Source organism: Echinops telfairi, unplaced genomic scaffold (assembly GCF_000313985.2).
Source record: "Echinops telfairi isolate 266 unplaced genomic scaffold, ASM31398v2 ScPeMD7_25;HRSCAF=90, whole genome shotgun sequence".
NCBI classification, from domain to species: domain Eukaryota; kingdom Metazoa; phylum Chordata; class Mammalia; order Afrosoricida; family Tenrecidae; genus Echinops; species Echinops telfairi.
This window is the reverse complement of record NW_022103922.1, coordinates 33753766-33765285: the sequence shown is the minus strand read 5'-3', so window position 1 is coordinate 33765285 and position 11520 is coordinate 33753766. Positions and strand designations below refer to the sequence as shown.

The following is an 11520-nucleotide window of genomic DNA, read 5'->3' as shown; positions in this document are numbered from 1 at the left end:
CACCCTGACTGGCTCATCTCCTCCCTGCGACCCTTCTATAAGGGGGTGCAAGATTAACTTTTTATGAAAGTAGAGAGCCTCATCTTCTCCCTTGAAGCTGCTGGTGGTTTCAAATTGGTGACCTTGCAGCTAGAAATCTAGTGCTTAACCCAGTATGCCACTAGGGCTCCTAAGATTCACATGTATAGTCTAGTTATTGTTTATGCTGTTGAAAATGGGTATTTTCAATGAGTAAATTGTTAGTCTTGTAAAATTCTATCATGCAATCTCTGGTGTTGTTTCTATCACGGAGACCATATTTTCCAAATACTGTTTCTTCTTTGTTTCCAGCTTTTGCATTCCAATAGCCAGTAATTATTAATGCATCTCAATTGCATGTTTGGTCAATTGTAAACTGCAGAAGTGGGTAGAAATCTTCCATTTCTTCAACTTTGGATTTTGTAATTGGTGTATACTAATAGTCACATTGTTTTGTCTTCCCTCTAGGGTCGTAGATATTATCGTACCACCGACAGCATTGCACTTCAGGATGGATCCTTTTGCTTCTCCTTCTCCTCCTCCACCCTGCCCCCTCTTTCTCTTCCTTCTTCTTCATAATAGATGTAGAAATTTTTTATAAGGAATATAGTGCCATTCCTCTTTAATTTGTCATTCCAGGCATAGAAGACCCAATGATCGTCTGATTCAAAATGATACAGACTAGTTTGTCTATCTCAAGTCATTGATGGCTAAGATCCACCGCCAACCTGCCATCTTGTCATATTTTGGTGGTTTATGTGTTTCTCTGATGCTGGAAGCTACATCACTGATATTTCATATATCAGCAAGTTTAACCCAGGTGAACACGTTTCAGCAAAGCTTCCTGACTAAGAACAGAAAATGAAGAAGTAATAGGTTTTCTGCATCTCAGGGATTCTCCACTGAAAATCTTGTGAACAGCAACAGAACACTGTCAGATGGAGGGCCAGGAGATGATCCTCTCATGTTGGGGGGCACTCACAGGACGAGTGCGCAAGACCTGCCTTCTCCAAGTAGAGTGGACCACCATGGTGTGAATGAAGCCAGGCTTCAGGACTGTCATTTTCTGACTTAAAATGAGAAGAAACAGCTGCAAATACTTATTAATTATCAGAACATGGATTCACAAAGTATGAACCCAGGAAAATTGGACATTGTAAAAAATGAAATGGACAACAAAGATTTATATCCCAGGCATTAGTGAGCTGTGGTGGACTGGTATTAGCCATTTTAAAGCAGTTAATTGAATGGTTTACTATGCTTAAAATGACAAATTCAAGAAGAATGGTGTCATATTCATAATCAAAAAGAACATTTCAAGATCTAGCATGAGTATAATGCTTTTTGCATTAGTATATTATCTATCTGACAACATGGACATCCAGTGAATACAACTATCATTCATTTTTACGATCCAACTACTAGAATTAGTGATGAAGAAATTGAAGGATTTTACCAATCTCTTCCACCCGAAATGGATCAGACTTGTAATCAAGATATATTGGTAACTATTGATGATTGGAATGCAAAAGTTGGAAACAAAGAGAAAGGAACGGTAGTTAGACAATGTAACCGTGATGATAGAAAGATAGGAATTAAGCTATCACCTGATTGAATTTTGCAAGACCAATAGCTTCTTTATTGTCAATGCCCCTTTAAACCACAGACCATAAGTGGCGACCATAATACACGTGGACTACACCAGATTGAATACACAGGAATCAATGGACTATATCTGTGGGAAGAGACGAAGGCGAAGATCAATAGCAGCAGTGTAGACAAGGCCGGAAGCTGACTGTGGAACAGACCACTAATTGCTCAAATGCAAGGTTAGGTTGAAGCCGTAGAAAACGAAGACAAGCCCATGAGAACCGAAATACAGCCTTGAGAAGAACACACCTGGACTTAGAGGGTAGCTCAAGAAAAGTGCGGTGGCCCGCACCTGCAGAGGGTCTACGACGGGAAGAGGTGGCGTGGGATTGAAGAAAGACAGAACAACGGGGTTCGGAGGACTGGCACAAGGCACCAGCAAATTTATTTTTCTCACACCAAGCTTTATACTATTTCAGAAGAAAGCAGCTATGCTTGAACAAAATCACCACATCTTGCTTGGCTGGAGCATGTCTGATTAATAGCCATAACTAAGAACAAGCTCAGAGAACCTCCTGTTCTCAGGAAGTTTTCCTAGTTCCTATTATGCAAGCTATCAAGCCTTGACAACGGTTAATACAATATCATGAGCTTTAACTGTTAGCATTCCAGGGGGGACAGGGCAGAGTCCAGGGCCATGCCATGCCCTCTCCATCACTCAGACTCTGCCTGATCCATGACGGTTCCCAACAGAAAAGATTTGAATTATTGAACACTCCTAACAGAAGAATGGCTGAGCTGTAGAATGACATCAAGAACATCATACTGAAGAAGACAGAAGGATCATTAAAAAGATAGGAAAGCAAGAAAAGGCCAAAATACATGTGAGAAAATACTCGGACATTTGATCTTGACCCTGGAGTAGCTGACAAATGAAAGAAATGGTGAAGTAAAAGAAGCTAAACAGAAGTTTTCAAAGGGCACCGTTAGAAGACAAAGCAGATCACTATAATAACATATGCAAAGAGTTTGAGCCAGAGAACATGCTCAGCATAGCTCCAGCTTGAAGACATGAAGAAATCCAAGCCTTGGGTTGCAATCCTGAAGTATTCGATGGACAGGATCCTGGCGGATGCATGAATAGCAAAAGGAGACGGAAGGAATACACAGAGCGTGAATGTGCTGGGGTGTGGCTTGGAGCATTATTTGTAATAGAATAACATTGCAAACTCTAGGCCCTTCACTACCAGCCTGGTTCATTAAATGATGGAGCCTTCTTTTTATTTTGCTTGTTTGTCTTTATGTCTCTTAATGTTCTGGTCGAACAGCAGGAGCACTGGGCAGGTGATCCTACCTGGCTGCCACCTTGACTCCTCCTCCTCCTCAATGGAACATTTTTATAATGGAAGGTATGCAGCCATTAAAAAGAGTGCGACACACACACACACACACACACACTCTCTCTCTCTCCATGTATATTGTTAAGTGAGAAATGCAAGATATTATGACAGTGTGTATTTGTGAGAAATCTATCTTAAAACATTTAGCACTACATGCACAGAATATATCTGAAAAGAAGATATTCTTTCCAGAATATCTGAACATAAGAAATTGCTAATGTTAGGTGTCTCAGGGAGACTAACTAGAGACAGAGGTTTAATTTTTACTACATACCCTTCTATACCTTTTGTTCCAGGTATCAATTAATAATGTTGATAATGATAACCATGATGATGATGATGATGATAACAATGATGATAAAGAAAATTAGATGTACAGTATTGAGAATGAAATTCCAGCGATGCCATTCACAACACATGTGGTCTTTGGAAAATGGATGAATTTTAAAATGTCTGCTCCCTCAACTAAAAATGCCCACTCCATCAAGTTGATTCCAATGCATAGCAACCTGACCTAGCGTTTCTAGTCTATTCTGGTAATTCTGACTCAGACTGACCCCATAGGACAAGGTAGAGCTACTCCTGTGAGTTTCTGAGACTGGATCTTTATAGGAGTCAAAAGTCTCATCTTTCTCCCACAGAGAGGCTGGTGGTTTTGAACTTCTGACCTTTTGGTTAGAAGTTCAACACATAGTTCAATAAGCCCCCCCCAGGACTCCTTATCTCAGAGAGATAAAAAGATAGAAGAGCAAGGAGAGAGAGAGAGAGAGAGAGAACGCTCCCCCAAAAGAAGACCTGGGAACAACACGTGTTGTTCAGACCTAGGGTCCCTGTGTCGGGAACCTGCTAGATCTAGGGGAAGATTGGTGCTAACACACATGGAAATCTCTAAGGACTGCCAGGCCCACAGATGTTGAAAGTAGTCAAGGACTTTCTCCTACAGTCAACAGAGAGAAGAAACCTTCAAAACGATGAGAAAATTAATGTTCCTTATCAGCCCAATACGCCGCCCAATTCTCCCTAATACATGACTCCTGAATAGACTGGAAGTGGATACTTTACTCAATAGTCATTTATTGATGGTCTTTATTGAACTTAGATATTCATAGCTGGGAGCGCCTTAGAAGTAAGACTTGCTCTCACATGATTTGGGCCCATTATTAGGAAGGCCCAGGCCCAGGAGAAGGATGCCATGCTTGGTAAAGTAGAGGGCCAGTGGAGAAGAGGAACATCCACACGGAGATGACCTGACACAGCGCTGTAACAATGGTTTCAAACACAGCCACAGTGATGAAGATCACCGAAGACTGGATAGCATTTGACTTTGTTGTATACAGGGTTACTATGAGTCAGAACTGACAGCTCCTAGCAACGCAAGTTGATAACATGTGTATCTAGCTAATGCTGGGCCTGTTGCTGTTGTCAGCTATCCATCCGGCCACCTCGTTCTTGGATGCCTAGGATGCCCTATCCTTTTGGGGAACGCAGCTTCTCTGAGACCCTAGAGAAAGCTCAGAAGGAAGCTCTGGATGGCCCATTCCAGTCACTGTCTCTAACTGAAGTGAGAGGATGTGGTCCCTGGAGCAGCTGCCCCCCCCCCACCGCCCCATTCCCCCCAGGTATGCCTTGGGCCTGAGCTCTTGCACACTTTGCATTCCAAACTTTAAATTGCTTCTGGGACTAGCAGGGTCCCTGCTGGAGTTACTGGGGGAATTAAGTGCCTTGTGGAGTCCGTGGCTGCTACCTGAAGATTCTCTTCAACTGCTAGGAAAATGTGTCCTTTGGATTTCTGGGCATCAAACCAGGAGAGCCAGTCTTCCCCAGGAAGAGTCCAGAGTTGAAGGGCTCAGGATTCAGCTAGGACAGTTAAGAGGAAGGAAGTGAGGTAAGAGAGGGCCTGGATCTTTCTCTGGCACTCAGGCTCTGCTGGCCCAGGGTACAAGGAGGAGTAGAAAATTGTGGTTGGGATTAGGAGACCGGGCCACAGAAAGGATCGAGCTGTGGTGGGGTAATGCCTTCTGCAGACAGTTCCTCTGAGAGGTGCTTTCCTCCTCACCCGACCTCTGCTCAGAGCAGCTTTGAGCTGTGACTGGGAGCTGGTGCTGGAGCAGAGAGGAGTAGCTATTCCTAAACTTGGAACATCTCTGTGCTCACACTTGCTAGAGCTCACTGTTGACCAAGTCCCTTCCCTGATGTTGCTGCTCCATCCACACCTGAAGCCCAAGAAGGAGGTGAGTGGAAGTTTCCCTTTCCGTTGTCCAGATGAGGAGAGTGAGGTTTCTTCAGGATCACAGGGCAATGAGAGAGGCCAGCCAGGATCCAAGTCCCTGCCTAGGATTCCAGGCCAGGCTAGTTCTGCTTTCTCATTTCCCTTTTATAAATGCTGACATGTATTCTGAACACCAAGAAATGTGTGCCCATTGTATGAATGGATATTTTTAGCAACACTAACCAGAACCAAGAATGTACTTCCCCCATGGACTTTGGTGTAATTTTCTCCTGCTCAATTTTATACCCACACAGAGTTGATCTAATGGATAATCCTCAAACGTACACCATTTTGTATTCTCTTTTTAACCTGAATATTATAATGTAATAATCCTATGGTGTAAATGTTTACAAGCCAAATTGAATGTCTGCCCGATGCCCCATCATAGAAACAGAATGATTTACCTAGGTCTTTATTGTTAGTACCTCTGTTTCCTAAATTTTACTCACAAATATTCCTGGGAGAAAGACCCTTATTAAGAGAAAATGACACTCACTGATCCCAGTTGGCTTAGCAGTGTTTCCTAGAGGTGGAGTGTTGAGATGATGGGTACACAGGCTTTACAGGTTGGTCCCTTTTTCTAGACAAATTGCTCTCCAGAAAGGCTATGAGCATGCGTGGGGCTCTTACACTCCAGCATGCAGCTTCCCATTTCTCATTGTGGCTGGCTGCCCAGACAGGTGAGACAAGCACAGGGTGCAACCACACAGGTAGACATTTCTCTTCCTCTCTTTGTTCCCCTGCTGGCCTCCCAACTCCACTCCCACCCTCCTCTTGTTAGGCGGCAGGTGCCAGAACGCGTTGTTTTCATCTTCTGTGTCCCTTTCAGAGCTGGACACAGCTGTTTCCTGCTGACCTTCTTTGATGGGAAACCAAGAATTTGGATCTTCCCTACACACACATACACACTCACCACTCAAAGAAGTGGGCAGCCCCCTTCACCAAGGGTGTCTTCCTGCCAACTGAGAATGTCCCTGGGCAGCCTGGGGCAGTCAGAGTTGGGAATGCATGGTGCACATAAGGAAACGGAGGTCTTGGGAGGAAAAGGGCCTTGCTCAGATCACAGAGTGTATCCAGCCCCTGGGCAGGGGTGGGTCCACGGACTCTGGTCTTAAGAGCAGCATCTTTCCAGCTGTTTAGTTCAAGTCAGTTGAGCATGCTTTTATTCAGCATCTTGTAGATGCCAGGTACCAAGACTGCCAAAGGTGGTGCAGCTCTCCTCCAGGGAAGACCCATGCCCACACCATGCTATGGATGGGTAGAAGCTTCCTGTGGATTTATCCGATGGGCATGGGCAGCTGTGGTTCCTCTAACAAAGGGCGTGCCATCTCCTTGCCACTAGTAAGTCTTGTTAATGACACTGGCCAGAGAGTTGACTCTGTCAGTGATACTGGCTGGCTGGAAAGTTTTCAGGAGGGGAAAGGAGAAGGCGGCTGGACAACTTAGAGGTCAACGTTCATGGTGGGGGGTGGGGGGGTCAGCCAAAGCAAGCCGAGATTGCGTAAGCAGGGATGCCCCTAAGTCTCTCTTAAGGAGTGGGGAAGGGTAGTAAGATTTTATAGGAAATAACAATGATGTTCATGGTTGTATAATGGGTGAGCCTTTTCCTGGGTTAGTTCAGTGTTCTTTATCAGGCAAAGATCTGCCCTCTTTATTTTCAGGAGACATTTGGCAATGAGTAGACATTTTGGCTATTACAGTGCAGAGTGGGGAGCGAGATGCTACTAGAGGCCGAGACCACTGCTAACCATCCTCCGGTGCTCAGGACAGCCTCCCAAAGAACAGAGGCAGGTGCAGACAGCCCTGGGCTCGATTCAGGGTGGGAGTCATCTGGCCTAATAGCACGTCTGTAAGAAACCTCCCACCATGTCTGCAGAGAGAAGCGTGAGAAGACATTTCAGATAATGTACCCAGCTGCCACTGGAGAGACAGAATCTCTCTCAAATCTCTGAACCAAGAGAGGAAGGCATCTATTTGGTGACAATAACTCAGAATTGGGGACTTGGATGCTCCATGAATCCAGCTCCATGAATCCACTCCACACAAGAAGTCCCTTAGTTCCTCCGAGTTTGGGTTATTTTATCTATTAACCCTAGAATGACACGATCTTTTCCACAGGGTGGCTCAAAGCATATGGCACACAGTAGGTGCGTATTCATATCCCTTGTCTTCCATCATTCATCCATCTCACGGCCCACTCTACTACAATTTAAGAAGGAGCTATAGAAACAAAGACACGGAGATGCACATGGTGAATGCTCTTGGCTGCTAACTGAGAGACTGGGGGTCTGGGTCCACCCAGAGATGCCTGAGAAGAAAAGGCTGGCAATAGTCTTCTAAAACTGGGCTGCGGCACCCCCTGGGGAGCACAGTTCTACTCTGATACACATTTATGTTTTGTGTACAATTATCTTTACAAGTGGGGCCGGCTGCAACACCAGAAAGCTCTAGCACACATCTGACCATGCGAGGCTCTCAGCCACTGTCGGCTCGTTGTAAGTTCTATGCCAGCCCTGACCTTCTGTCATCTAAGAACGAAGAAGCACCTTCTCTCCTCTCTTTTGGTCACTTTCCTTTATGCATATCGCTCCTCCTTTTACGCCACAGGGCCCTGAACCCACACTGGCTGCATAGGACTCCTTTCAAGAAGGTCTGAGGTGTTGCCTGGGACACTGCCGAAGGCGGTGGGACTACAGCATGGCAAAAACCAACTGGACCTCCTTCACGATGGAGTTCATTCTCCTGGGACTCTCGGACCACCCGAAGCTAGAGAAGATTTTCTTCGTGCTGGTCTTACTGATGTACCTGGTGATCCTACTGGGCAATGGGTTACTGATCCTGGTGACCATGCTGGACTCCCACCTGCACACACCCATGTACTTCTTTCTGGGCAACCTCTCTTTCCTGGACATCTGCTACACCACCTGCTCGGTTCCTCTGGTCCTGGACAACTTTTTGACCACCAGAGAAACCGTCTCCTTCTCAGCCTGTGTGGTACAGATGACGCTCTCCTTTGCCATGGCAGGGACAGAGTGCCTGCTTCTAAGCATGATGGCCTTTGACCGCTATGTGGCCATCTGCTGGCCCCTTAGGTACCCCATGATCATGAGCAAGGCTACCTACGTGCCTATGGCTGCCAGCTCCTGGGCTGTTGGTGGTGCTGCTTCTGTGGTACACACCTCCTTGACCATCCGGCTGCCCTTCTGTGGGGACAATGTCATCAACCACTTCACCTGTGAGATTTTGGCTCTCCTGAAGTTGGCATGCGCTGACATTTCCATCAATGTGATCGCGATGGGCGTGACGAATCTGATCTTTCTGGGGTTCCCTGTGCTGTTCATTTCTGTCTCCTACGTCTTCATCATGGCAACCATCCTGAGGATCCCCTCAGCAGAGGGTCAGAAGAAGGCCTTCTCGACCTGCTCTGCCCACCTCACGGTGGTGGTCATCTTCTATGGGACCTTGTTCTTCATGTATGCAAAGCCCAAGTCGAAGGACCCGCTCCGGGCAGACAAGCAGGATCTTTCAGACAAGCTGATCTCCCTCTTCTACGGGGTGGTGACCCCCATGCTCAACCCCATCATCTACAGCCTGCGGAACAAGGACGTGAAGGCTGCTGCGCGGAATCTGGTGGCTCACAAACACTTCAGCCCGTGATGGTGGGACGAGCCCCCGTGGGAGTCCAGACGGAAGGATGCGCTTTCAGTCCGTGTGCCTGCCATTCAAGCACCGAGTCTAGCTAGCTGGGATTGAATGGGCTCTCATGCAAAAAAGCATCTGCGGGAACAGGTATATCATTATTCAGAGGGTACCCCAGAGACCCTTTTCGCTCATAGGTCCAGTGGCATCAGAGCAGAGCAAACTTCATCATCACCCGCATTGAATATAAAGAGCACCCTGCAAGCCCGTTAGAGCAAACCAAACGATTCGTGCAGGGAAACAAAACGCTTCTTCACAGTCATGTCGCCGCTCCAATTGGACTCTCCAGGAGGACCAGGGGAGTCAGGAGGACTTGGAAACGCTCAGTCTGGACTTATGTTTATTAGATTCCGTGTGTCTGAAATGCTAAGAAGAGACAAATGCCCGTTCTTCATCATGGGAACTGTTGGATGGACATAACAGACTTTAATAACCCACGTCTCCTTTTAGCCAAGAGGAAGTGGAGGCTATTTTTTTTAATTTTTGATGCACAGAAGATTATGAAACATTGTTAATAAACAATTCAACTCGAGGCGGACTAGGGAGTTTGAATTTCAGAGTTCTAACTTATGGAATTTCCCAAAAAATAACTGGTGTCCTGTAAGGTACCAACTCATGTTCTTACATTTGAAAATATCGATATACGTATATGTATTTGTATGAGAGACAGACAGAGAACGAGAAAAAGAGAGAGAAAGAGAAAGGGAGAGAGAATAGTGGTAAAACATGATTGGGTTTAAAATGTACAGGTTTCTTTACTCTTGGAATTCTCAGAGCTTCACTGCGCTAACATCACTAAGAATGGATGAGGGGGGTTAAAAGATGTAGTGTTTCTTGAGTTCAGCACCCAGATCGGGAGGCATTTCCTTACCTACGACTCTGGGCAGGTTGAGCTCTCTCAGCCTATGTCATCATGGTCACTCAATCAATTTTTGTTGATTAAATGAGGTACTATCAGTGAGTGCTTAGGAAATAAGCACAATAGAGATGCACTATGTTATTCTTAGCATTATTATGTATCCTGCTACAGCACCATGTGCCGCGTAATAAAGACTCTGACGCATAGTTCCCATCTAGAACCAGACACAGCAGCCACAAGAGGCCCAGAGATGGCTTGGGAATACCAGAAGCAGTTTTGTGGCAAGGTATATAACATTCTAAGAATGTCAGAAGGCTTTAGGAGAGGATTTAGAAAGCTCATCTTCCATTAAGAATAGATCTTTGCATTGTATGATATGTGAATTATATGCCAATACAATGCTTTAAATAAGTACAGATCTGTTCTTAATAGAAAAGAAGAGGCTTTGGGAAATATTGCTTCAAATGATAGCTATGTTTTCTATTTATGAAGAATGGATTTATTAAGACGAAATGCTTCGTTAGTAAAAAGGCATGCTCTAAGAGTAGCTGGTCATGTGCCTGATTTCTACTTTGCGGCAGCAGCGAAATCGTCTCACACCTGCAAACAGGAGGGCGTCACTGAGGAGACCATTCAGACCCGTCGTGCGTCTGCGGAGCCTCCTAACATCAGTGTTGAGAAGAGGCTCCCGTGGTCTTATTGAACCCAACCCACAGGACACACACGATTCCTCTCCACTGTCTCAGACCCTAGCTAACCAGGATCTGCTTTGGTATCTCCAGGGATGATGATTCAATACTTCCAGATTCGAGCTGTTTCCTTCAGCTGTGCTAGGAAAATTTCCCTTGAATCATACTCTCCAGGAGCTTCTGTCTTTCAGTTTTTACTCAGTCCTGAGTCTAGGAAAGTGCCTGTTCTTGTTCCTGCTGATATCTGAAGGTATTTCTCTTGGTCCTTTAGTTTATTACCCGTGATCCTAAGCCCAGCCGAGTTCTTCCTATCTATGCCCAAATCGACACAATATAACTGGCAAGTAGTAAATTGTGCTAAGAGTCAGAATCACCTCCATGACAGCGAGTTTTGGTTTTTTGAGAGAAAGAGAAACCATGGAAAGAAGGTGGCATGTCACATAAACTACGTTGGGGCTAATCATGACTCCAGTAAGTTAACTCTATTTCCCCAGAGCAACAGAGATGTGTCTAGTGTAGAGAACCTCATGACTCCAGTAAGTTAACTCTATTTCCCCAGGGCAACTGCGATGCATCTGGTATAGAGAACCTCTTTTGAACAAGCCTACTTTCCTGCTACTTTGCCCTCTACTCCCATTCTTTCCCACTGATTAATGGTAGCCACACTCTTACTATTACAAGTTAAATTTTCAAAATGGAATTGTTAAATTAGAAATGACATAGTTGTTTCCTTTAGGAACAATGGCTGCCTGCCTCCCCCTCCAATGTCACAAGCCTTGTATTTCAAAACTCAGTCACCTTTCTCCTGCGTTCAGAAAGTGTAAGATGCATTAACAGGTGCAAGAAGAGGCAACAAGGCTGAGCAAATTGCATTCTTTCTGAGAAAAATTCCTGATCAAGTACTATGCAACATGGGAATCTATTTCTAAAGTTTTTCATCGAGAAGAATCAGAACGCACAAACTCTTGGGGACATAAATACTCTCATATTATACTG

At 45.2% G+C, this 11520-nt stretch overlaps 1 protein-coding gene across 1 annotated transcript; it reads left to right on the top strand.

Moving 5' to 3' along the window:
* The first annotated feature begins 7974 nt into the window (after positions 1-7974).
* Positions 7975-8934, top strand: LOC101653589 (olfactory receptor 2S2-like). Its single transcript, XM_004712459.1, has one exon. It carries the CDS (start codon positions 7975-7977, stop codon positions 8932-8934), a length of 960 nt encoding a protein of 319 aa, XP_004712516.1.
* The last annotated feature ends 2586 nt before the right edge of the window (positions 8935-11520 follow it).